Source organism: Choristoneura fumiferana, chromosome Z (assembly GCF_025370935.1).
Source record: "Choristoneura fumiferana chromosome Z, NRCan_CFum_1, whole genome shotgun sequence".
Taxonomy (NCBI): Eukaryota; Metazoa; Arthropoda; class Insecta; order Lepidoptera; family Tortricidae; genus Choristoneura; species Choristoneura fumiferana.
The window spans coordinates 26,601,123-26,628,485 of NC_133472.1; the positions used below are offsets into that span (position 1 = coordinate 26,601,123).

Below are 27,363 nucleotides of genomic sequence, written 5' to 3' on the forward strand. Positions count from 1 at the left end.
TAAAACAAAGTCTGTGAAATCACTGATCTGGATAGTAAGCATAGAAAATAACATGTTTTCCATATAAATATTATGAAGTGCAAAATTATTTTCATCAATCACCTATGGGGTACTTTTAGCTATCATAGAAACTTGTTGGGAATAAGTATAACTTATATAAGTACATATATTTAGCACAACCAATAAGAAAGGTCTGAAAAATATGTTTTTGGGTTTATTTGTCTATGATTATTAACCGCCTAATATGACCTTGCGTATATTTTGCTTAGAAGAGGCGGGCTCTGCTAACATATTTGAACGGAACCCTTGGTGCGCGAGTCCAACTCTTACTTGGTCGGTTTTTTTCTTGTCGACGCGGTTGCTAAAAAAACGTTAAGTATACAAATCTTCGTCATCAGATGGAAGATGGAGATTTAGGTATCTAACAAGTATTATACTCGTACTTAGTAGGTATACCTACTCTTAGACACTCGTAAGGTGCAGTCTTGGTGCAGTGTAATTTATACAAACATAAGCTTACTGTGAAATTAATAGATCCTAAAATATTAATGAGATGGTCCTTGCAATAATACAATAAACAAAATATGTGGGCCATAAATCTTTTTATATTTTTTTATTTAATATATAACAATGAATTCCTATTTCCCTTGGTCACGGCATCACGCGTGAACGGCTGGACCGATTTTGCTAATTCTTTTTTTGTTGTTTGCTATTGTCAGAAGAAGGTTCTTATAAAAAAAGATTTAGAAAATTAAAAAAAAAACTACACCGGGAGCGAAGCCGCGGGCTGGTACCAGCTATTAGTAGGTTAACAATAAATATCACCCGCACCGAGTTAAAGTCGTTCATGAATATTGTTATTGTCGAATATTTTAATTCCAACCTACTTTAATCTTCAAATCATTTTGAATCTAAACTTAGTTAGTTACTTACCTACTTAATAATTGATTTGGTAGTCAATATTATGAATGCATTTTTTATTTCTCAAACGTGATAGCGTAGGTAACTATGACAGCAAAACAAAGGTATCGTGCACTTGTCCGTGCGTCCGGGAATACAGGGAGGGTAGGGCGGTCGTTAGGACTTCCGAGGGCCCTAACCGGATGCCGACGTCACGCGTCGCCGACTGAGCATGACGGGCTTGCCTCACCACGCTGGCAGCCCGACCGATGGCACAAACCGCTCGCTGCCAAACAGCCGCAACACAACGGCGACCTATTCAATTCAAACGCTTAATATATTTTGGGTAAATGACTCAGCCTTTACGTAACCTCGGTGAAAATTATACTGTATGGTCTTCGAACTAGGCAATCACCTCAATTTCTAATTAGCTAAGTTTTACCAAAGGTATAATAGCAAGTACCTAATGAGTTCTTTTACTTTTTTATGAACCTGCCGCAGTTGGGTAAAAGTGCAAGAATCATAGAGCACCAAATTGTTTAATCCATTAGTGTTTCCTTATGATATTCACGAAGTATTCACGTAATTATTTCTTTATATGATAAAGCCGTTACATAGGTACAAATGCTTAAATTTGGAACACATCGCGTTCATTTTGCCTTGCTCTTTTACGTTACGACGTAAGTCTTCATGAATTCGTTATTTGTTACACATAGAGCGCACAACGGTAATGAAATTTCACTATATCTAATTAATTCATAAGTTCATCAAAAGTAGCCGGTATAAGTGAGAACTTGCCCAGTGACCTTGATCACGTGTGCTCGGTTCCAGGCTGCTGCTTGAATGAGACACTTGAGATAACCGTGCAACCCGGCACCGCTCTCCGCAATCTGAGCCGTACCTACACGACTATTTAAGCGGAACAACGCTGCGTAGAACACAGCTCTTAACTACTGACTAAATTTGAACGCTAGGTATCAGTATTAATATGATTAAGTGTTTTTGAATTTCAATTGGTCCAAGAAAACCAAAAGAATACATGCACCTCGCCACATACAGTACAGTACAGTTCGCCTTTGTACATATCTCGTTGTTTGTCAACTGTGTTTGTTTACTTATTTTGTACAATAAAGAGTTTACATACATACCTACATTACATATACCTAAAAACGGCAAGTTTGTAGCTTATCTATCAGGCAAGAGGTTTCTGTATACAAAATATAGAATTCGGTGGTTCACTTAGTTACAAAAAAATATTAGACACGTAGGTACCATTTTTAACCCCCGATGCAAAAAGAGGGGTATTATAAGTTTGACCGCTATGACCGTAGCTCTTATACGGGTGAACCGATTTGAATGCGATTTTTTTATTTGAAAGCAGAGTTTCTAGTGATTGTTCTTAGATATGTTTTATCAATATTGGCTCAGCCATTTGCGAGATATTGAACTTTGAAGTGACAATACTGGGGGTTTTCCAACTTTTTGTTGGTTATAGGTTATTTATTTTGTCAATCAAACATAACCTTACCAACAAAAGTAGGAAAACCCCCGATTTTGTCACTTCAAACTTCAATATCTCAAAAACGGCTGAACCGATTTTGATGAAACATGATCAACCATCGCTAGAAAACCTGTTTTCAAATAAAAAAACCGTGTGGTAAAAGGTTGTCGTGTCGGTAGAAAAGATGCAATGCACTATTTACAATTTATTTACAATTAGATATATGTACAACAAATAAAATATATAACGTAAATTGGTATGATCTTGCTAGGAGATCGGACAGCTCTGTTGTGGTTGCTGCACAAATCGCGCAACTTAAGCAACAACCGCATTCAAATCGGTCTGTTTAAGAGCTACGGTGCCACAGACAGACACACACACAGAGACACACATAGCGGTCAAACTTATAACACCCCTCTTTTTGCGTCGGGGGTTAAAAAATTACAAACATGAAGCGCGTCAAACTTCGGGAGTTGGAGACAGTGACGTCACACCGTGCTAAAGTGTCACAAGGCGAGACGTCACGCGGATCAATAACTGGACATATTATTTTCATATTTTATTGTTTAATAATTGACAAAAAAAAACTTGTAGAATATTTTCTGACAAGCTAACTGACTAATTAGATTTTTTATGGACATGACGGTGCCGGTGCGGCTCTGCCCGCAGTTGATTTTGTGATATTAACCCATGTTTTTTTTATAATTTTATTATCTTACTAAACCCTATTGCTACTGATCGACTTTTTGTAGACATTAGCCTATTGTGTCGTTATCTTTGAGCCGGTGCTAGCTAAGCCATTTGAATTGATAGATAGTTAAATCAAGAAATAAAAGTGTTCGCAATTATACATAGGGCCACGTATACAATATGTTTATGTGCGATACTTACGTCTAGATTCCGTTGTACATACAATAACAGCACTTTGTTGAATGGCGTACTGATTGTACCCAACTACAACCATTATATGTTCATTGGTGTACTATTTATTTTAACAGTAGGGCACGTACGAATACAGTGGGATGTATCCAGTTACTAATGCTATAAAATCATACCAAATGTAAAATTTATGGAGGTTCAATAAACATTTGAAACTACTTCCACTGGTATTAAATCGAATGCCTCAGCAGGCTGCAGGCTGTGCTTTTCACAAACGGATCAAAAATTCAATTCAAGAAGCAAAAACGTGAGACTAGTGTGACACTGTTCATCAGCAATGGATATTGCGCTGTATTCTCGGCTTTTTGTGTGCCTATATTGACGAACCATCTAATGACATACCGTTACAAACTGTATCGTGGAATGAACTTAATTGTCATTTTTATCATGTGAATTTATCTCATAGCTGGCGCTATAAGTCTTATTGTTAAAGTTCATGTAACTTTGAACTTTTGTTTATAAAATACGATATAATTATATAACGTACGAATAAGTGAATACGTCACACTTCAGTTTAATGTACTCGTACCTATCTCATACTTATGTCCAAAAGATAAATTGGACTCTAATGACACGGTACAGTTAGTTAACATAGATTTTTTGGCGATGACACAGAAACTGATTCAAAATACCTTTGACCCAATTGTTGTTTATAACGTTACAGGTTCCAGAAAGAGTTGAGCCTGGTTCTCAACTAACCAAAAATGGTAACTTGGAGCAGAACGGCGAGGTGGTGAAGCCCCCGGACAAAACGACCGCGACCAGTACTGCCATGCAGCACACAGAAGTCACAGCTTTACACATGGAAGTAGACACATTGAGGTGGCAGCTTGAACAGGTTAATACTATTTAATATTTGTTACACTGTGCGCATTAGTTTTTTCTGTCCACATCTCACGAATCGTTGGGATGGGACGTTACCTTACATATAGCAAACGAGGCGTTGACAAATCTACAGTCGAAGAAACTGAATGACGTACCAGGGTGGAACCTTTTCATAATAAATTTCTCTATGATTTCTCTGGTAAATGTATGGGATGTGAACGTGACATTAGTAGCACAAAGGTTCCATCCTGGTACGTGATTTAGTTTCCTTGACCGTAGGTAGATACAGTCAAGGAAACTGAATCGTGTATCAAGGTGGAACCTTTTGATAGGTAATCAATTTTACTTTGATTTGTTTGGAAAATATATGTAATGTCGACATGACATTAGTAGCACAAACGTTCCTCCCTGGTACGTGATTACAGTTTCCTTGATTGTATCTACCTGGTACCAAAAACTCAAAATATTTTCTAAACTTGTATGCTTGTATTTGTAAATTTATTGCGGAAAATAATTGAAATAAAACAGTTTGTGCAGCCTCGCAAACTAACTTTGTTGTATCATCTAAGTTCTTGGGCACAATTTTTACTACTATTGTATACCGTAGTGATTGTAACTATGCTTAGCGAATATCTGGCGTACTTAACTCACATCACAAATGTATTACTTACGCGAATGTATATCTTACATTTTTCTGCGTATTTGTGCAAAAATAATGCTCTGCGATTTTTGACAGCGTAGCGATAATAATGCAGTTGTACCCTCGTGGTACCTGTCTGTGAAATTGTCAGGCGCTCGTGTTCTTCTGATACCTGTTTATTATTGTTGTCGTTGTAGCATGTCTGTGTTTAATCAGTGATCAAACTTAATATAATGTAATCAGATATCCGGACAATATCTAATAAATAACTTATCAATAATTTAACTTATTATTTCAGACGGAAGCAAATCGACAAATGCATATAGCTTTACTCAATCAAATAGTGACTTTTTTAAACAAAGTGAAAGATCACATAGAATGTAAGAAAACCGACAGTGGATCTAAAGATGGAATTCCTCAAGCGAGAGTTTTATTAAGGTCATTTAATTCTGCGGATTTACCACGATCCAAGTCTGTTGTGCACGTCAACAAACATTTGGAATACTCTTTGAATCCCCCGAAACGATTTGGAACGAGGAAGATCAGCCAGTCAATAAGCAACGTCAATGGCTACAAAGACTGCACCGGCACGTGGTAATTATAACCTTAGCAGGAATATATATAGCGATAGCATGACAGATAGTGTATTTAAGGAGAAAATGTGACTACTAAGAATTATAATTCGTTTCAGGAACCAATCCAAAATATCATTAATTTCAGAGTCGGACAACTCCCAAAAAATCTTAGAAGAAATGTCTCGGCTGATAGCTCTTGCCAATACTGTTCTTAGTACCAAGCTGCCTGATCTCACTTGCGCGTGTAGTGACCTTTCAAATGTGTCTAATGCTTCGAAGATTTCTGCAACTATTGAGAAAACTGAGTCGCGAGGTATGTCAAGCAGCACAATGGATTTAATAGAAGAAGATGTCACAGCAAACACTTTAGTCATTAGAACCGATTGTTATAGTTCGGATTTGTATAAAGGTTTGCCAAGCACGCCAGTTGATGCAGATGATCCTAGCCTGGAAGAATTGATTACGGTACCTTCAGTTCAGTCTTGCGATTTGGAGAACGGTTTTGCGGAAATTAAGCTAGGCGATAAGGAACAAAGAAGCCCTCTTAGTGAAAATAAATCTAACAATAAAACTTCAAGAACTTTTTCGAATAATAGAAGACTGGATTTTAATAATAAGCATAATAATTTCATAGAAGATGAAAGTGGATTTTCATCTATGAGCTCTTTTCAAGAGATTGGTATACCTATAATAAGCATAATACCTCCTTCACCATGTAAAGAAGTGGCCTACGTTGATGACATCCCCGAAATTATGGAAGAAGCGGGAAATTGGAAAAATGAGATAGAACTAAATAATCAGGCTGTTAAAGTATTTTGGGTGTGATTGTACCTGATTGAAATGTATAAATTGCCTTAATTTTTTTTTATTAAAACTCAATCAGGGGGCGATTTTTGAAACCACAGATATTGCTACAAAAACTACCGCTCGAATAAAGTTTTTGACTGGTTTAAAAAAAAACTAAAGCTGTAATTTTCTCCTACTCCACTCGCGATTCTAATTCAACTTAGTTTTTCTCCATTTTTGAATGGTTTTTTTACAAATGTGATTTCAGAAATCGGTCTTCAGAAACTCTACTTACTTTTCTGTATTAACTGATCAATATCACTCAGAAGAAAAATACCTAACGTGTTGAATATCCGGGAAACTAGTAATTAGATAAGACACAAAGTTGACGACCTTTCAGTTTTACCAGTCAAGGGTAGGTGAGCCTAAAACGGGTAAGCCAAGGAAGATGTGAAATTATAAAACATTTTAACCACCCAAATTATTTAATTACTTAGCATAATTGGAAAAAACGGGTTCATGTTAGTTCGTTTAGACGACCAGATTGGCTTAATGGTTAGAGAACCTGACTACGAAGAGGTCCCGGGTGCGATTCCCGTGTCGGGCAGATATTTGAATGAAAAATATGAATGTTTGTACTCAGGTCTTGGGTGTTTAATATGTATATAAGTATTTATCTATCTATATAATTATATTTATCCGTTGCTTAGTACCCATAACACAAGCTTTGCTAAGCTTATCTACTTTGGGACTAGGTCAATTGGTGTGAATTGTTCCGTGATATTTATTTAAATTTATTTGTGATATTTATTTTATTCTCAATCGCTATAATTTCAAAACAAAATTCAGAAAACCCACGAGTTTTTGAAATTTAGAAGCAATACTCATTACTTGCAAATATGTAACACAATAGCAACCATATCCTGGCATCATGTCTAAGTACTTACTCAGGGTTAGCACACTTTTTCTTAATATATAATCAGCTAATTTTTTTTCGACTGACCTTGCAAACCCTTGCGTCACAACGGTGAGCCGATTCTCTGCGATTGGGTGACACTCACGACACCGCAGTCACCGCACTCCATTCATAGCGCATCCATTTTAGGCTTATCTCCCCTACAGGATGATTGATAAAATGTTACATTTCTTTTGGAAATCTATAAATAGGGCTCATTTGCCGAAAATTACCCTACTCTGTAATGAATGCGTTGTACTAAGAGATATTAATTATTTAATATTTGTGAAAAATGGGGTTTTGACAAAAATCAGCGTGTTATTGAGATGCATCTTATACAATACTAGCTTTTGCCCGACTTTTATTAGATTTGTATATTTCGGTATACAATACCGCAAAGGAATAAGGTTAATATCCCGCATTGCCCGTTTCCGTGGAATTTTCGAAAAATCCCTTCAAGGTACGGCTAAACAATTCACTGAAATGTCTGATCACCAAGTTTCACATCTATAATGCTCAAGGAATAAGATTTGAGTAAATAGTGTTGTTGCGATAGCGACAGTCTATCGATAGTATCGTGATACTATCGTGGCCTTGAAAATCATTCATACTATCGATAGTCCTATCGAAACTATCGACCTTTGACGATACTATCGATAGTGAAGGAGGAGGCTCCAATAGAGAGATCCATCAGAGAGACCAGGCAGGTGTAATGCCTGGGTACTGAAGTCCGAAGGACGAGCGTCGGTAGTTGTATATAATGCGTCCGAGTTCGATAGTGCGATGGTTGGAGTTTCTATATGTGCCCACTAGATGGCGCTAGGAGTCGCTACAATAGTATTGACTGAGTTCAACAGTATCGCCTAATTTTCACTATAATATTGCAGCACGTCGATATTTTCGATAGAACTATGGCGCTATCGACTGATTTCTCAAGGTCAACTATCGATAGCGAAACTATGGCTATCGCAACAACACTGGTCCCAAATCGTTTGAAATTTGGAAACGACAGAGATATTTTTTTTTACCTTCGTGGCCATTAATTAATAAGTGCTGAAATGAGGCGATACGAGTATGAATATAGATGCGATATAATTACGATTAGGAATAATTCATGACAGAGTAAATAAATATTTTTTTATTATTTCGTAGTATATTAAATAATCATCCAATTATACTTCATATACGTGTTGATTTTACCGCTACTTAATGTTTATTCAGTTCCCCAAAAGATGTCACTTTGCAATGTGTGGTAATTAATTTATTGTCGTTTTATTTTCTTGCTATTATTAAATCAATTATTCAATTAAATTTGTTAATATCCGTACCCCCCTTCTAAACTTAGAGTTACTTCAGTAAAAACATTTTTATTAATTCCTTGTTTGAAAAGCCAACAAATCCATGAAGTTATTTTAGTAATAGGTAAGGTTAGTGTCATACAAGCAAGCTAGTAAAACCATAAATGCAACCAAGAAATTTGAAGAATGTAGACTTATACGATTATAACAGATATTGACGACGAGCATAACAGTATTTATGACAAGAAAATTATTTTTATTTTTATTATAATAGTAATTGTAAGTAGGTACCTGTTATGCAATTTTCCGGAATAAAACCTATCCTATATCCTTTTCAGGGTTTGAAACTATCTCTTTATCAAATATCAACACGATCAGTTGAGTAATTTAATCTCAAAAGCGTAACAAACAAACAAACACACTTACATTCGCATTTATAATATTAGTTAGGATTTAAAGATACACAATTTCTAATGATTTTGGGATAGAGTGACTTGGGTGCCTAGTTATTTTACTAACCATTGAGCCTTAATACTACTACGAGGTACTCTTCAAAGAAATGTAGGTAACGGACCTATTAGGTACCAATTAGGCTGCGTTACGTAGGTATATATCTGTATTAAGTACCTGCAGTTAATTCATGAATCGCCGACTTCGGTACTTATTGAGAGATAAGATAGGTAAGTAAGAAAGGGTATGATGCTTAAGTAGTACTTATTAAGTAATTATTTGGATAGTTATTTATTTTTATTGCTGTACAATGAGCTGACGTATTTTTTATTTACGTATCTCTAAGCTAATTACTTGAATTTACGTATATTCTGATAACTGAGTAAAATAAATATGTGCAATTCAGTTGATATCTTTTTTTAACCGACTTAAATAAAAAGAGGAGATAGTACGTACGACACTGTTTTTTTTCATTCATTAGTCTGTCTAAACTTATTTAATGCCGTATAACTCACCGTTAGATTTAATTATCGCCAATATAGGTATTTTTAAATTTTAGCCTTGTATAGGTATAGCGGAGCTGCAATTAAGTGGGTATGTCTAATAAGTAGTTAACTATAACAGTTTACTTTACACTAAAGAAAATCCAACATTTCGGTGTTACACAGTTTCATCATTATTTTACCTTCAATTTAGTACCGTTACAAGCATTGTCCCAGAGAAATTTTAATAACGTCAAGGTTTTACAAGGAAATCGGTTTTTTGCGCAGCAGTTTTAGGGCTAGGGAACGATTACTTCTCGACCTTTGTTGGAAATGAGTTTCATGCATGATTAAGGTGCGCTTACACGGGGCAACAAAAATTGCTCAATTTTGAGCAATGATGGTCGATTGCGACATATTACAAGCATCATATCAAGCATATCAAGCAATTTACGGCAACGACAACAAGCGTCAATTTGGCAAAATATTTAGCAACTACAATATTGAGCGATATGGAGCAACTCCAAGAAACTAGGCAATACTTTCATACACGAGCAATTCAGTTGAAAAAGTACGCTCGCCATGGACGACTTTTTTCTTGTAGCGGCGGCTTGTAGCGCATTTATTATCATAAATCAAAAGCAAAAAAGAAAGAAAAGGAATAGGCGTATCTGGATGCGAACATTTTGATGATATTTTATTCAAAAACTTTACATGAATGTACCGAAGTGATTTTAATATCTTTTGAATAAAGTTAGCCCACTAATTACGAAACAGACGACGAATATGAGAGAACCAATTCCTGCATCAACACAACTTGCCTAAACCCTTCGATTCCTAGCTACTAAATTGACTTGAATTTCTGTATCCTTTGGATATTCGGCAAATATTGCCGAAACAACTGCCGCATTTTTTTGAAATTGCTGCATATCGCTCCACTAATTACTCCAGATTGATCTATTTGTGTTGCCGAGCAATAATTGCTTTAAAAATTGCCCGTGTAAGCGCACCTTCTTGATGAACGCACACGGAAATTGCGAGATTGCAACTCGATTCGATTGTAGTGGACGCTAGTCTTTAGTGTGGCAGTAAAGTAACTCTAATCAATCAACAGCTATCCTTCAATAATCAAATCACTATTAATTATTATGAAGGGAATATTTACCGAGTGTGGCCTGTAATATGAGCAAATAGATAAAACATAGGTCATACTCGTCAAACTAAACAACATTAGTTCAGCGACTTTAAAAAATAGGTAATTAGTTTTTGAATTTTTATTACTTACACTTTAAAGTTTATTCGAAGAAGCAATGTAAAGCAAAATTAATGGTTGATGTTTCTAACGTGACAGGCGACGTCAGTCGTTGCTTTAATTCGATAGTGACACAACTCAAAATAAAGGGAGCGTTAAAATTAAATTTTAATTGAATAGTGACATATTTCAAAATATACTGCCCTAGAATTTTGAGTTGTGTCACTATCAAATTAAAGCAGCAATGTGTTCTAGGGTGGCGTACCTACATTGATTGCAGTTTTTAATTTGTATGAAAAAAGGAAAATCTAAAGACTCCATTATTTTTAAGGTCGCTGAACTAATGTTAACATAGTTTGACGAGTACGACCTATGTTTTAATTATTTGCTCGTATTACAGGCCACATCCGGTATAAGTTTTAGGGCATTTCTCTCATTTCGTGCAAGCATTTAAAGTTACATCAACCTTAATTTACTCCACTAAGCAACCGTATTGTATTGTTTGAAAATAAAACATTACCATTTTTTAATTATCATTACCATTTTCCTGGTGGTAAATGGTAAATAATGGTAATGACAGGAATGTTTATGATATTTTATTAGTTTTCATCGATTTACTTCTTTAGTAAAGGCAATACGTACTTAGTATCACCATTGAAAGTATTCAATGCTAATGGTAATCATTTTAGTATTTAAGTATAATACAACGACACTTTCAACACTTATCACCAAAATACGCAAATGGTAATGAAACAAAATGCGTACCAAAGGTGAAATTCCAACAATCAACATTATTTTTTCCAAAATCTGCCAGCGTCTGCTCTATTTGCTGTCTACTGGTCAACTAGTAGTCAAATTCCGACACGCGCGGAAGGGGTGAGGCATAACACTTCAAGGGTTCACGAGCTGTTTTTCTTAAATCAAATAGAACTTATGGTAATGACAATTTTTTTGTACAAAATTATCTGTGTTCAGTGTACGTAAACAATAAACGCTATATTTTTTAACTTTACATTTTTAATCCTTGATATGTACTTTAAACACACTAGAAGAACAGCACTCCGTGAAACATCAGGTTATTATATTATTAAATTTAATTTACTAAAATTCGCCCATCGCACGGTGATGGTAATGAGATTAAGGCTATAAAAAAATATTATTACTTACTAATTATCATATTAAGAAAAAAGTTTTAGGTGGCAAATATACTTTGATACTCAGCTAATACGTAAAAAAATAGAGTACGTAGTACGTAGTTTTGTTTTAATTTAGATGGACATGCGATTTGCACGAAATGAGAGAATTACCCTTTATAACATATTTTTAAAAACTTGAATGACATTATGTTGTCTACCTGTGTGGTATTAACCGTAAGAAAAGCATAAAGAATGAATTCCGACGTGATTTCAATTTAAAATGTCATAAGTCAAAATTCATTCAGAAAAAACAAAATAACATGATTACATACAAAAATAAAAATTAAACGATTATGTTTAGATAAAATTCAAAATAAGCAGTAAAAAGTGCATTTGTCAAAATTCCGTGATTATATTTTATCGGCAAATCTAAATTTTTGTGAAAATGGCTACTAATGAAGCTGTAGACGACAAAGCAAGCGGCGATGGTGAGGAAACGAAAGTCGAAGAACCCATCCCTGAGCCTGAGCCACCCAAAGTGCCCGATGTGGAACTTATAGTGGACGGCTTTGGGTTCATGCCTAAAAATTTATCAGAAACGAGATTAAATAACGTTTCGGCCGTATTTTCTAAAAAGGGTGCAAAGGGTGCTAGTCCTAAGGGTGCCAAGTCACCGCCCAAACCAATTATGGAAGAACCTGAGCCACCTAAGAGCCCCTGCGCCTCCAGTACTAACATCGACATTGTCCGTAGATACACTTGGAAAACAAAAAATAGAATGATTGTTCAGGTATGGCATCTTTAGCCGAATAAAACTTCAAAAACTAGTTTTTATATACGCGTAGGCACGATTAAAGTTCTACATTTAAAAGTCATTATGTAAAAAAATACATAGTAATGAAACTGTTTGAGTGAAATCAAGTTTTCTTCAAGTACCCCTTTCAGCCCGGCTGACGAGCTAATTCGTTTTGTGCGATATGCTCTCAGATCCGGTAGCCGTTTTCAAATTTTTGTCATTACATCCTGGATTAGGGAAATCGGCAATAATTACTTCCGTATAGCCGGATACATTGCGTCCCGTGCCCTTGCCTTGAGTCATACCTACGTAGTTGCTTCATCATTTTAACAATATAAGATAACGAGTTATCCCGTCAACCGGCTCTGCCAAAGCGTTTTACATAGCCGAGTTAAATTGTCTTTCGGACGTACCTACCAATGACCATAATTTCTGTGAACGAGTTAACTCGTCTACACGACTGAGGAGCCGATATCATTTCACTGAACCTGGCAAACTGGGTAAATTATGTGTACGACTTTGCCGAAACGAAAGTGTTAAGTAATTTCAATTCACTGCCGGAATACCTATAATTAAATAGTTTTAAAAAACCGCACGCTGCCTTTTTAAGCACTTGGGTAGGTACCTAATACTGCCGATGATAAATCGCGCTTTTCTTTCTGCAAAATATATGGCAGGCAATGGCTACATTACTCATAGGAAAGGTTTACCTACCTATATGTGAGAGTCGGTTTTGTTTTGGTATGAGTTTCTAGAAAATATATGCCACGAAAAGAGACGAAGTATTGTTGTGTAAAGAGAAGCTAAGGTGAAATCTCGTCAAAAGCTGCCCCTAAATCAAAATAGGCAATAAAAATATATTTGTAGTGTCACTTTTACTTATCAATTTCAAGGTTATAACATATGGTGCCACAATTACTACTATTCAAGTTCCCGATAGAAAAGGAAATCCTGATGACGTTATAGCTGGTTTCGATACTTTGGAAGGTCAGTTAGTTTTTATTGCTGATAGTGATAATGATAATGTACGATACATTTAAGTACCTTAAAACAAGTTTCGCCCATTTTATCAGAATATTTTCAACCGAACAATCCATACTTCGGCGCCACAATAGGGCGTTACGCTAACTACATTCGCGACGGAACTTGCGTGGTGCGGCCGTCGGGTCGGATGTATATGCTATCGACAAATAAGGGTCCTCATCATTACAATGGTGGATATATTGGATTCGATAAGGTGAAGTTTTTATTGGTTGAACTTATAATGGTCGTTTCACTTTTGTAACGCTTTAAATTGTTGTAATTTTATATTACAGGTTAACTGGCGTTCTTATGTTGTCGGTAATAAGGTAATAATGAGTCATGTGTCCGATCATTTCAACGAGGGTTATCCCGGAACGGTGATGGCTCAAATTACCTTCGAGGTCACTTGCGATAATACAATTAAAATCGAGATGAAGTGCACCACGAACCAGCCGACCATCGTCAATCTCAGCCACTCCCCTTTCTTCAATTTAGCTGGACACGTATGTATTCTATTGTAGTCCGAGAGCTGGCACCAATATTTGGGTAGGTATTTGAGACAAGCTAAAAACTTATCCCATACCTCTCCTATTATTATAATCCAACACGGAAATGCAAACCTGACTGATAAGTACCTAAATATTTGATTTTTTTTTCCAAAAATGTGTTTGAGGCAATACCTTAAGTTTCATATGTTGAAGTTTATGTTTAAAGAATTAAACGTAAAAAAACCAGAAGATTTAGTCGGGACTTTATAACATTGCCAGGTGATTGCAAAAATATTTTGCAAATAAATGTAAAAAAAAGGTATTTTAGGCAACTTGAAATTTTAAAAGGGTATTATTTATAACTAAAAAATAAGATAAAAAAGACAGATCATTTTGGTGGGACTTTCTACGTCATGCTCCCTGGTAACCCCACTGTCTGTTTTGTGATTTTTCAAGACATAAAGCTGATATACGCAATATGTACCAAATGAGGTAATCTAACAAATGAGCAAATTTTCGTATCGTCTTGGGTCGTCTCATTCGTTTTTTGTCAAGTTCTTAATAAGTCTCATTCTGCTTTCGTCATCCATTCTTCATTCGTCACTTTCGCTGGTAGTCTTTGTCGTCTTTGGTCGTATTTGTTGTTTGTCTTGTTCTTATATAGGTTCAATCGATGTTCGTCACTTCTTTTTTTGATGTCAGTAAAGAGACTAACACCGAACATGTTAAAAGAAGAAGTGACGAACATCGAATGAACCTAAATAAGAACAAGATAAACAACAAATATGACCAAAGACGACAAAGACTACCAGCGAAAGTAACGAATTAAGAATGGATGACGAAAGCAGAATGAGACTTATTAAGAACTTGACAAAAACCGAATGGGACGACCCAAGTCGATACACAATTTTTTTCAAAAATATGTTGAGGCAATATGATATTTTTTTATATGCTGCAGTCGAATGTTAAAAAGAATAAAAAATAAGCCAGACTATTTAGTCGGGATTTTAACATTGCCAGACGCGTGCAAAAATATTTTGCTAAAAATATAAAATATTTATTTGAGGCAACTTAAAATTTTAACGCGGTATTATTTATTTATAACTGATAAGAAGTTAAAAAAGACAGATCATTTTGGTGGGACTTTCTGCCATGTATTCAAACCTGGCAGGTGGTTAGATCACCTGGCAGTTAGAAAGTCCCACCAAAATGATGTCTTTTTTTAAATTTTATTGTTTAGTTTTAATTAGCTTACCAGCTAGGTCTGCAGTTCCGTGGTGGGGTATAATAGGAGAGGTATATATGGGACAAGTTTTCAGCTTGTCTCATATACCTACCCAAAAATTGGCGCCAGCTCTCCTACTTATTATTATACCTACACTTGGAAAATACTTACTATTTGGTAACAAGTACTGTCTAATCCTGCCCATTAATTGTCGTCATTTCAGCACTCCGGTTGCGAAACCATGTATGATCACATATTTACAATCAACGCTGACAAGTATACCGCAGCTGATGAGGATGGCGTCGCTACAGGTACACCTTTTTGTCTGGTCGCTGTTTACCTATTATTTTTTCACACCGCTCCTTCAGAAAAGTAACTTTTCCACCCTGACGAGAGGGAGTGCAACTGTTCTGTTTTCTAAGTGTTTTATTGTAAATGCCAATTTTTAAGTAATAGGAAAGCCACGCTATTTTCTATGCTGGTTGTTTTTTAATAATATTTAGAATTTGTTTTTGTTTTCTTAATGCGCGGTGTGAAAAGTTGTACGAGACACTCGGGAGCAAAATCATTTTCATTTTGGGCGTTAACACATGAATCCCTCATTACGCTCAGGATTCTACTTTAGAATCCCTCGCTACGCTCAGAATTATATTGTAGAATCCTTCGATACATTCTGGATTCAATGTACGCCCTCGCCGTAAATACACCATTTTGCTCCCTTGTGACACAAATAACTATTAACCGTATATACCTCCTAGTCCAAAGCTCATATGAATATCATAGGTACTAGAACTTATTCGAATGAAATCCACGACGAACACAAAATAACTGTTAACACCTTCCTTCCCTGTCCGGGTGCCCTCAATGTGGGGGTCATGAACCTTTTTTTCAGAGTCCAGTCCGTGCGCTTCCACTATACTCACAATCAAAGTGGAAGTTTCAAGGTTTCTCGTACGGGGACAGTGAACGTGTTAATAATAATATTATTATGACATGCTGTCTAGATTTTTTATTTTTCAAATAATTTATTCATGGCTTTTAGTTTTGAGTTCTCGGATCGCTTGTTTATGTTGTGGACAACACTGGCATGGACTGGACTGCTTTGGGATAACTTACGCTGTAAATAAATTAAATTTACAGGAGAAAAGAAAGTTGTCGGTGGTACATTGTTTGACTTCAGAGTGCCGCGAAGCTTGCGGGTCATGTTGCCAAAGATACCAATGGGTGGCTACGACTTGAACTACTGTATTACTCAAGGCACAGAGCAAGACCTAACTTTTCAAGCGAGGTATTTAAATTACATTGTGTCTTAAGGGCGGTAAATAAGGAATTACGAACGAGAGTCTATTAGAAGCCCGAAGTCGAAGACTGAGGGCTTTAATGAGTCGATGTTCGTAATTCTAGTACCGCCCGTGCGACATACAATGTTTTTCATCACATTTGCGAGTAAAATTGTATATTTGTAAAAGAAAAACTAATATTCGACGAATTATTAACCAGCAGCACGCCATGCAGTAACAAACTCATTTACCGACCTTCGGCTTCATGACAACAAAATTAGTACGGGCAATATACTCATTTCCCGACCACGGGTTTCATGACAAGCACATTAATTTCGAGGGTTTTATTTGAGGCGTTTCAACCAAGGTAGCCTTCATGTTACGACACTATTTACGAGCAAGTGTGATGAAAAAGAGTTTACGATATTTATAAAGCTGACACGACACTTGCACGTTTTGGAAACTTGGAATACAAATTAGTTTGAGTTAAGATTGTTTGAGATAAGAACCTAGGTAATATGGTTGACATGGAAGGTCTTGTCTATCGGAGAGTGCCTACTTGTAGATTTGTTTATGCTCTAGACTAAGCAATTGAGATTTTAAGATTACATGCTAAAATTCCGATCACGTAGGGAATATCGGAGCAAAAGGAAGCCCATGCTAATATTATGCTATACATTCACTTATGTACTTGTACATATCAAATTGTGTCCACATCTAAGCCCTGTTAGTATGAAAAAGTACCAAAAACAGGCGACACAAATACCCATTCATAAACTTTCACATTTCTAATACCTATTACAAAAATATATTAGTTTACTTACATACTGGTTATCAATTTACAGAGCACTGCACCCAATCACCGGCCGAGTTCTAGAAGTTTACAGCAACCAGCCTGGCATGCAATTTTACACGGGCAACTTGCTTCCTGATCCGGCAAAAATGATCGAGGTTGGTTTGCATATTTATATATCGCACGGTGTTAGTCGGGTCCCCACTGAGCAAGCCACCTCACGAGCAGCCATTTTCGGTACGTTTTAGAGCCTTATGTCGAACAAAACCATCCATGCCTCCTGCTCATGAGTTAGCTTCACCAGGCGGCTCTCTCAGCTCAACTCCCCGTCCATGCCTCTTGAATATAATATTTCAACACATTAGTTTTACTCAAAACACCTGTTAATATTTGTGTGCACAGTGCATTAAATAAATAATAAAAACTGATAATCTTTTTATACTTAGGACTTGTTTTACCAGTCATGTTAATTTCCTTTTATTTTATGTGACAGCTACAGTGCCGTCTCTCTCGAATATTGAACAAAATAAGCAGAAATGACGCGTTAAATATCAGTCGCAAAAGATTACAAGAATATAACAGAGTCTGGTGACACAGGGGTTAGTGTTAGGCGTGATAAAATTTTAAAATACTTAACACTTGTAGGAAGTACCAGTGGTGGTTGAAGAAGCCAAGGCTGAAGGCGAGAGTGAGGAAGAAAGCGAGGATTCCGAAAGTGAGCAAGGCGAACATGAAGAAGCCACAGAAGTGCGTGAAGAAGGAAGCGAGGTGAAATTTTAATCCTGTATTTTGTAAACAGTAGCACAATTTTTTTCAATTTATCCACCTACTTACCGTAATTTAACCCTTTTCTAGGCCCCGCGTATAGATACGCTACCACTAAATGAATATAGTTTTAATAATATAATTGTACTATGAGAGATTAATTTAAAAGCTATTATTATGTTTAAGGACTTCAATTAGTTTTAAGTACATTTATATGGTCGATATATACTGAGCCGCAAAAATCTGGCCCTCAAATGTTGCAGAAGTAGGTAATTTTGTATGCAGAGTGGGCCAAATTTTGTGCCGCTGAGTATACAAGGTGTTAATTAAATAACTGAAAACCTCAAACACCCCAAAATATTTTTCATTTCAAGTTAGTTGATTGCATTAATTTTTGAATAGGTACAGTCAAGGGCAAAGATATCGGCACGACCAAAGGCCTTAACGTTAAGTGCATAAGGTCGTGTATACATATTTTTGTAACTTTGGCCGTGTCGATATATTCGCCCTTGACTGTACCTACTTTCTTTATTTTAAAAGATACGAGTAACCCATGAATAGGTTTTGCTAAGTCAGTAATTCTACTTCATTTCTAACTCTACACTCATGTCATGACATGATTTTGTATTTTTGTCAGTTGCGTTTTGACGTTTTAGAAGAAAATTATCGTAATATATAGTATGCAACCTCGCTAAAATATTTAATTGGCGCCTGTTGCAGTCGTAACTTTAAGACAGGGCACAATAGAAAAGGGATTTACCCAAAGAAATACAAGAGGACACCAATATGAAAAGATTTAAGCGCAGCCTAAAGGATATTTTAATCGAGAAATCTTATTATAGTGTTCAGAAATTCTTAAATGAAAATTAAATTCTGACATTTTCCAATTTTATCTCATTATTATTATTATTGTTATTATTATTTTCATTATGAATTCTGACATTTCCATTTTTCTTTCATATTATTATTGTTTCTACTGCCAGGACTGTACTATTATTGTTATTAATACTATAATTATTCATAAAATTACACATGCACTACGATTGCTGTGCCATTGCTGTGCCCTTACAGGGTTCACGTTCGACTCTGTATTGACCTAATCTTAAGAACTATGTACCTACAACGTGAAATGCAATAAAATTTGAATTTGAAATGTAACTTGTATTATCTGTGAATATCATAGGTACGTATTATATATTTGATCACGTGTTATTTATGGTTTACAGGGTAAGGTGAGCGTCGGGTATGTGCCATTGATGGGCAAGCAAGGTACTTACTACAAGAAACACGGGCTCTTTTGCCTGATGCCGCAAAATCTACCGGACGCAGTCAATCATGTAAGTACTGAGTTAACTAAATATAACTAGTCATCATTACCTAATTCATCCATGATATGCCACTAGTATTGAATGGTGGTATAAACCGATGTTGGTGCTAATGGACAAGAAAATAATAAATTAGTATCTTTTACTACGAGGGATTAAAGAGAGCCATAATAAACCCGACGTAGTTAGGCTTAGAAAGTACGAGGGGTTTGTGGCTTTTAATGTTGACTTGAAGTTAAAATGTCTCACTCCGAAAGCGAGAAAACATAAGCAACCATAAAACTACAAAATACAACCGAATTGATAACCTCCTCCTTTTTTCTGAAGTCGGTTAAAAAGCACAGTCAATCCTCTAGGTACTTAGCTCGCTACCTTTGAAAAGCGATACATTCAATTAAGTATACATTCAATACTCGAGCTCCGATGCACCTTCAAGGAACCACAAGAAAAGCTAGTACACCAGCGGAAGCGGCCGAAAGCAAGAAATTTGCAAAATACCGGGGTTTTAGTTAGACAGACATACAATTTCGTACCTTGTCGGCTTTGTCAAACATACAATTTCCTACCTTGTCACTCTGGGTTCATGGGGCCCTGGAGCACATAAACTCTTAAAAGATTTGCAAAAGCGCACAGGAAATATTTATATTGTACCTAAGTAATTGTTTGAAAGAACTAACCAATAACATCCCACACCATGGGTTTAACCCATGAAATGAGCTACCGGGCTGACCTTACGTGATCTAAAATATACTTAGCAGTATACATAGGTTAGCATAACAATCTCTAGCCGCGACGGACGAATATAGCGAAACTATAAGGGTTCCTTCTAAGAAAGACTACGGAGCCCTAATAAATGAGTGGTTGTGTGTGGACCATTACCAATAGTTCAATTTCTTCCGCAAAGACAGGTAGCGCCACACAACGAACACAACGGCGGACGCCACCGTGAAGGGGCGTTTCGGGAAATAATTTGTAAATATTCTCGGGATCATTATTGATGCACGATTGTGCGACATTCCTATTGAACAACAGTGCAATTCTGCAAAGATATTATAGTGTGGAACATACTATCACTTCGACTACTAGGTACTAGTGTAGGTGCGACAGTGCCTTCGTGCGAAGTTAAATTGTAAGATTTTGATCTGAGATAAGCATTTCACATAGAGGGTACTTGCCGACAAATGATTCGCAAATTATAAAATAGTTGCAATTGTCTCGCAAACATATTGGGCAATTCCGCCGTGAAATTAAAGCGGTTCGATTCCTAGCTCCTAGCATTTATTTTCTCTTATTTTTCAGTTCTAGTTACACTACATTTAAGTAAAGTTAGTAATCCCTTTGTTCTCTAAACGATTTTATTCACACCCACATTTCTTTTTCAGAAACACTTCCCCAGTGCCGTGTTAAATCCAGGAGAAGTGTATGTCCATCGGATACAGTATAAATTTGGTCTTTTACTTGGTAAATATGTCTAGTAACAAAGTTTTGAAAAATCTTGTGAATGTAATGTAATCACTGCTAATATACAAATGTAACTGTGGTACTGGCTTTCATTCTCATTTGTAATTAGAACATTTATAAGTACCTTTCCATCCATAGCCACTAAACAAAACGAACATGCTTTAAGTTGAATTGTATCAATCAGTATTCACTGGAGACACAGTAACTGAAGCAGGAAGAGATTAAATGCTATACTCAGCGGCACAAAATTTGGCCCACTCTACATACAATAAAAAATGCATTACTGCATACATTTGAGGGCCAGATTTTCTGCGACACTAGCGCAAACCTCCATGACAACGTCAGTTCTCTCTATATACTGAGCGGCAAAAACAATCTGGCCCCTCAAATGTACGCAGAGCAGAATCGTTAATTTTGTATGAAGCCTGGGCCAAATTTTCTGCCGCTGAGTATATTTTGTCGCCGTGACAGATCATGACTATACCCCGCTATCAAGCGGGCAGTTTGGTGGCTACCTGACATTTAGTGATGCGTAATTCAAACAATCCAAGTCTAGACGTAGCTATGAATGGGAACTCCAAAATTTATCTGAAAACTCAATTAAAAAAAAAGTTTTTTATTGCCATAGCACATAAATAATACTAGGTAGTCACCAAACAGATAACGGGGTCTAATCATGACCAAAGAGTATTAGTTATAGAAATCATGATAATATATATTTTATTAGTAACAAACAAAATAACGTAGTATTGATAGAGCTAAATTAAAAAAAAAATTGACCAATGATACATTGTTATGAAATCGTCATTTACGATTTGGTGACTTCCTTTTTTTCAGGGTTCGAAAATATCCGATATTTATTATAAATATCAAAATATCGGATATTTATGATACATAGCCAATATAAAAGGTAACAAAAGTTTGATATATATCCATTTTGTACAAAAGCCATATTATTCTTTGTAAAATAAATTAAGTAAAATTGTTTCTGCACTTTATCAATTACTTAACTTTCTTTGTAAATAATAATAGAATAAACACAACAAAAACTTACTCTTTCGTAAATAAATTTTTCTGACACGATTTATGCCATTTTTTTTTTTGAAATTTATGTTATTAACGCTGGCAGTAGTGTTACCATTTATTGATTAGAACTTACTAGGGAGTATCTTTTAACTACTCCAACGCCATCTACATTTGGGAAGTAGAAATACAGTAACAAAGGCCAAAAACTAGCCAAAAATTACTTAATAATATCAAATTTTAAACCAATTTTTGTATTGATATATATCATTTTAAATTTACATATTATATTATATATATTATTTTAAAATTTATGGGTGGAAGCATTCTACACTTCCACTGAACGTAGATATAGTTAGTGTTTAGTTTTGTAAATAAGGACCCCATACATCCCTGTATCAACATTTTTTTTGTAATTTTTAACTTAATTGTATACTGTAGTTTTTAAGTAGGTATTTTATTTGTTATTATACTTTTATGAAAAAAATACTTTCTGCCAAGTTTCTTGCGGCGCATTCTTCTTGGCAATGATGGTTTTTTCGAAAGCGCTGGTAGTTAAAAAAATTACTTGTAAAAGTGCCCATTTCGGCCTATTTACTGAATAAATGATTTGAATTTGAATATCATAAAAAATCATTTGATATTATCGGATATATCATGATACATATCCATTGATATATATCCTCAAACCCTGCTTTTTTTAGGACCATATACCTAACTCCACCATAACTTATACTCTAATTTTTTAGTCCGTAGAATTCTGACAACTGTCATAATTTGGCGTTTCAGGAGTAAGGAACCTTTTTCTCTGGACTTAGTATTGGCAGACTGACCTATAATTTAATCAAACTTGTTGTCAGGCCGTTGTTGGCCGACTTACTATTATCAAAAAGGCAGAAAGCTGTAAAAAAAAACTCATTACAATAATACGAAGAGAGGTGTAGGTACTAGGTACGTAAGTTAACAATATGGTCACGAAAGAAAGACACAGAAGGATAAAAAGGGCTTTGTAATGTATGAAATAAAGCTTGGTATTTTTTAATAATTCTATTTTTCAGCGAGTATGGAAAACTTAATGTTTAAGGCAATATGCCAAATAGAGAACAGTAAGTACTTCTAAGTTGAACACTTTACAAGTAAACTTTATTAAGGCTCTAGAAATAAATAAAACATAAGTTGTGAAAATCTTTTATTTATTACCATAAGAATCATCATCATCATCTGTATAAAGAGCTGTCACTGTCATCACTTTCCCCGACCCGTATCACCAATTAATCGCAAACACTATCTATTAAATGGTCAAGGTTGCATAATTTATCTTCTTCTTTTATTGTATGTGATATACAACCTTGCCATTCTTTCGCAGTAATTTTATTTACTCCTTGGAGTAACAATTCTTTTACTTCAGCCATTTTAAAAGTTTTATTATTTCTGGCTACATGGCCTTTTACCTGAGCCTAAATTAACTCAATCGGGTTGAGCTCACAGCGGTATGGGGGTAAGCGAAGTACAGTGATGGCTTTTTCTAACGCCATCTCATCCAAGCAACATTTATTAAATTTACTTTTTTCTTGTTCTACAATTTCCAGCTTTAAAAATCGATCTTTTCCGGAAGAATCGCCATCCTTAGTTACCATGGCGTATGGCGTACAATTTTTTTATACTTTGATGAAAAAAAGACAGTCAGAAAGACGAATGTGTTTTGTATATTTTATTTTTTAAGATTTTTTAATAATGGAATTACGTTTTACGACATAAATGGCATGTTGATTAAATTTAAAAATACAGGGTGCAATCTTTTACATGATCCGAAATTAGTGCTTAGTGTAGATCTCTCCTTAACCGAAAATCCTGGGGGGTCTAATTATGTTAAGATTATTAACTTGTGATATTGTTTAATTTTTAAGATATCCCATATTTTCTGCACGCTAATGGTCACCCTAAAAGTTCATTGATTAAGTAAAGAGTTAAATTTAAATTTTACTGTAAATACTCACCTCTTTAATGTCTGGTTAAGTAAATTAACAATCATTGACAATAAAAACAAATAATCAAAATTGACAATTATTGACGTGGTGGATTATTGACAGTCAAGAGTCATAACAAATACTAAAATTATTTCTCTGAAGATTTTAAAATGCCTTATCCCTATACGCACATTCAACGTTTAGATATGGTTGATTTTTATTTTACGACCCGTAGTACTGTGCAAACACAAATGTTGTTTAATGCAAAATATCCGGAATCGCCAACACCGACTCATCGTTTAATAAACCGCACTGTACAAAATTTAAGGGATTACGGCCAATTTACAGTCCCAGAACACGCTCGAGGTAGAGGACGCCAGCCACGGTATGATTTACTGAACAGATTAATTATTTTGCAATGGTTATAGGTTTTCACATCATTGAATGTCTGTGGTTCGGAAAATAGCGTCTTTGTTTACATTTTTCATAAATTTAGATCGAAATACAATATATCAACTTTAATCTGATCAGTAGAAAGCACACACAGAAACGGCATAATTATTTTATTTCTATGGCATAACATAAGCTATTTTTATAATATACAGATTTTAGTTATTTTTCACTTTTCTTATTTATGTTGTGGTTTTTCAGACCCGGTTTATTATTTTTTGGAAACCCGAAATTTCAGAAAAATTTCAATTGCAACAGATAGTTAAAAATACTTTACTTTCACATTTCACCTCTGCATGGTAAAACGGGGGCTTGGCAGCAATTGGCTGCTGACTTCAGTATTCTTGATGGTGATATCCTGAAACCACACATGTGTAAAATAAGTAAGATGGCAGCCCAATCAAAGTTTTTGCTTGAAAATACCTATAAAATGAAATAAATATCACAGGAAGTATGTAATTAATTATTAGTTTGTACTGTTGTAACTACACAAGATTACATAATTGCTTATGATAAAGTAATGTCATGATGGATGGCTTTATATCTCAGGGTCAAAGGTTGGCAAGAGCAGGCCCAAGATCATACAGCATGGCATAGTCTGGTGTTGGGAGCCAAGATCCACTGTGGGTCACTGCGCCCTGTTAGTAGTGCTAGCAGTAGGTACAAACATGTATGATACTGAGCAGCATAAAATTTGGCCCTCAAATGTATGCAGGAATAGGTAATTTTGTATGCAGTGGGCCAAATTTTGTGCCACTGAGTATATTTTGATTAATACATCCAGGTTTATTATTAGGGCACAGAATTTTGCATGCGGCTATTGACAGATTGAAGAGAGAGCACTGCTTTTTATCAATGTTATTGACAAATTAATAGTTACTTTAACTTATGTTTTTATTAAATAAAACCTGAAACTTTCCGATGATACATACTTTTTTCAGTGGTCAATGATAAAAAAAGTTTAATCTCTTTAAATTGCTTTATTTCAATCAATCAATCAATCAATTTATTTAATTTATACCTTAATTTTTTTAACTTGAGAAAACCAAACACTGAGACCAATTATCGTTAGGTAGCTTCTTTACTTAACCCTTGATAAAATAAAAGAGAACATTATTTTGTATTCCTTCAGTTCTTACCATATAGCCAATATAAAGTATTTTATAATGATATTCCAAGCAAAAATATATATTTGTTTATTATTAAAGTTACAACATAAATTAAAAAAACTAACAATTTGTCGATAACATCAATAAAAAGTGGTGCTCTCTCCCAACAATCTGTCAGTAGCTGCATGCAAAATTCCGGGCCATATTATTAAAGTTGTAGTTAGTGTGTCTAAATGTTTGAACCAGGGCTTGTCAAGGTCAAGGAGATTAGTCACCTGCGTATCCCATTGATTCTTTGTATATTTGTTTTTATAGTACACTACACATGATAAAATAGCTTCAATGCTAATAATTAAATACCTAGGTTATTTATAGTGTTGGAGAGTAGGCATCTGGGCAGTCTGCAAAATTAAGAACCTGCCCCGCATTAACTTATTTCTGAACAACTTGTCTGTTTTAATCAGGCACAACTGCACAATAAAGCTTAGACAAACACCTATACATTTAGACATTCAAAATTATTGACACACAAATCGCGATAGTATAACATAAGAATATGTAGAATTAAATTTTGGTCAAGCATGGGTGATGCAACTTATACAATGGTTAGAAAAACTATCGCCAGACATTTAAATATTACTATAAGTAGTAATAAAATAAATGTGAATTTGATTCTATTAACAAGTACGTACTTACGCGTAAGCATAAGTTGCCTACATAGGTTTCAGATATTGCTTGCTTTACTAAAAAGCACATAATTATGCTTATTATTTTCCTTCTTTTTATTATAATAATAATCTTTTATTATTATTCTATCAATGAATATCATATACAAAGTTCTTCGTTCCGTCAGCGTCAATTGTCAATGCCAGTCATGACATGAATGAATGTCATTCAAATGTCAAACAAATAATCATTTGTCTTAAATTCATCCCTTCACAAGGGCTAAAGGAATAAAGGCTATGCAATAGCAAGTAGAAAGTGAAATAATAGAACTAGTATTTTTTGACTAATCACAATAACGAAATGAGATATTTATAATAACTTACCATCATTACGACTACGACCACTGAAAGTGGGTCAAAATTCATTTTAATACTGTCTGATATACCTACATAAGTAATGTACCTATATGTTGTGTGGTGTTGGGTTAGAATTACACCTTTTCATTGTGTATGTGTGGACAATGGACGTAATACCTATTAATACCTAAGTAGTACGTCCATGGCGTGGACCAAGTGATAAATCGGTCATTTTTCATAATGCCCGGGCATTGGGTTGAAAAATGACCAAATGAGATGGCAATTTGATAAGAACTATTTCAATTTTAAATAAGGCAGAATGATAATAAAAATATATATGCTTACTATTATTTATATTTTTGACATAAAATTTCTTCGGTTTTTAACCGACTTCAAAAAAGGAGGTTCTATGTGCCAATATTTGTATTTTTTTTAATGTATGTTCACCGATTACTCAGTCAATTGTGGACCGATTTTCAAAATTATTTTTTCATTCGAAAGAGTATTCTTCTGAGGTGCTCCCATTGTCACCAAGTCAAGATCTGATGATGGGATCTTAGGGAAATCGAGGGCAAACCTCAAATTTTATAGGCTATGGCGATTTTGGCATTTTTAGCATCAAGATAAGCATATTTAAGCAATATTTTCATTCACAAAGTATCATTTGGTAACCTGGACTTGATGGACTTGACTGGATGTATGCGATTTTTTAAAACAATTCGCTGTAGTATCACAAAAATGGTGATGCCTATCTGATAACACAACTACCTACTTACCTATTCAAAAATATTGAGCAAAAAATTGAGCTTATAATGGTGCTATATGATCAAAACATTGAACAAGGGTGTTCATTTCCGCAAAAAACCTAAAAGTTAAAATATCTCGGAAACCGTGCAA

General features: G+C 35.1%; 2 protein-coding genes and 1 long non-coding RNA gene across 5 annotated transcripts in view; 2 read left to right on the top strand and 1 right to left on the bottom strand.

Moving 5' to 3' along the window:
• Positions 1 to 7,584, top strand: part of LOC141432817 (uncharacterized) — a 28,207-nt gene extending 20,623 nt beyond the window's left edge. The window contains exons 2-4 of the mRNA XM_074094606.1: positions 4,005 to 4,178; positions 5,104 to 5,399; positions 5,497 to 7,584. Coding sequence (XP_073950707.1) covers positions 4,005 to 4,178; positions 5,104 to 5,399; positions 5,497 to 6,205 — 1,179 coding nt within the window. The 3' untranslated portion in view covers positions 6,206 to 7,584. The remainder of the gene's footprint in view (positions 1 to 4,004; positions 4,179 to 5,103; positions 5,400 to 5,496) is intronic.
• Positions 7,585 to 11,946: 4,362 nt separating this feature from the next.
• Positions 11,947 to 20,974, top strand: LOC141432805 (galactose mutarotase-like). 2 transcript variants are annotated; one of them, XM_074094587.1, is made up of 10 exons: positions 11,952 to 12,529; positions 13,429 to 13,522; positions 13,609 to 13,772; positions 13,852 to 14,061; positions 15,495 to 15,582; positions 16,412 to 16,559; positions 17,397 to 17,502; positions 17,990 to 18,112; positions 19,336 to 19,446; positions 20,817 to 20,974. In XM_074094587.1, exons 1-10 carry the CDS (start codon positions 12,185 to 12,187, stop codon positions 20,907 to 20,909), a joined length of 1,482 nt encoding a protein of 493 aa, XP_073950688.1. In that variant the 5' UTR covers positions 11,952 to 12,184; the 3' UTR covers positions 20,910 to 20,974. The 2 variants fall into 2 exon arrangements, with proteins under 2 accessions (XP_073950697.1, XP_073950688.1); XM_074094596.1 differs by lacking the exon at positions 17,990 to 18,112 and having other exon boundaries at positions 11,947 to 12,529.
• A 2,120-nt stretch (positions 20,975 to 23,094) lies between these two features.
• On the bottom strand, positions 23,095 to 26,310 carry LOC141432824 (uncharacterized). 2 transcript variants are annotated; one of them, XR_012451867.1, is made up of 2 exons: positions 26,141 to 26,310; positions 23,095 to 24,693 (listed from the first exon to the last, which is right to left on the bottom strand). It is a non-coding gene; the product is annotated as an uncharacterized lncRNA (long non-coding RNA). The 2 variants fall into 2 exon arrangements; XR_012451866.1 differs by having other exon boundaries at positions 26,137 to 26,310.
• Between the last annotated feature and the right edge of the window lie 1,053 nt (positions 26,311 to 27,363).

Bases quoted from the DNA above. Each gene is read 5' to 3' on its own strand.
- LOC141432805 (XM_074094587.1), top strand. From the start codon at position 12,185: ATGGCTACTAATGAAGCTGTAGACGACAAAGCAAGCGGCGATGGTGAG. The intron at 18,113-19,335 runs GTGAAATTTTAA...TATGGTTTACAG, and splicing joins TGCGTGAAGAAGGAAGCGAG to GGTAAGGTGAGCGTCGGGTA. The intron at 19,447-20,816 runs GTAAGTACTGAG...TTTCTTTTTCAG, and splicing joins TACCGGACGCAGTCAATCAT to AAACACTTCCCCAGTGCCGT.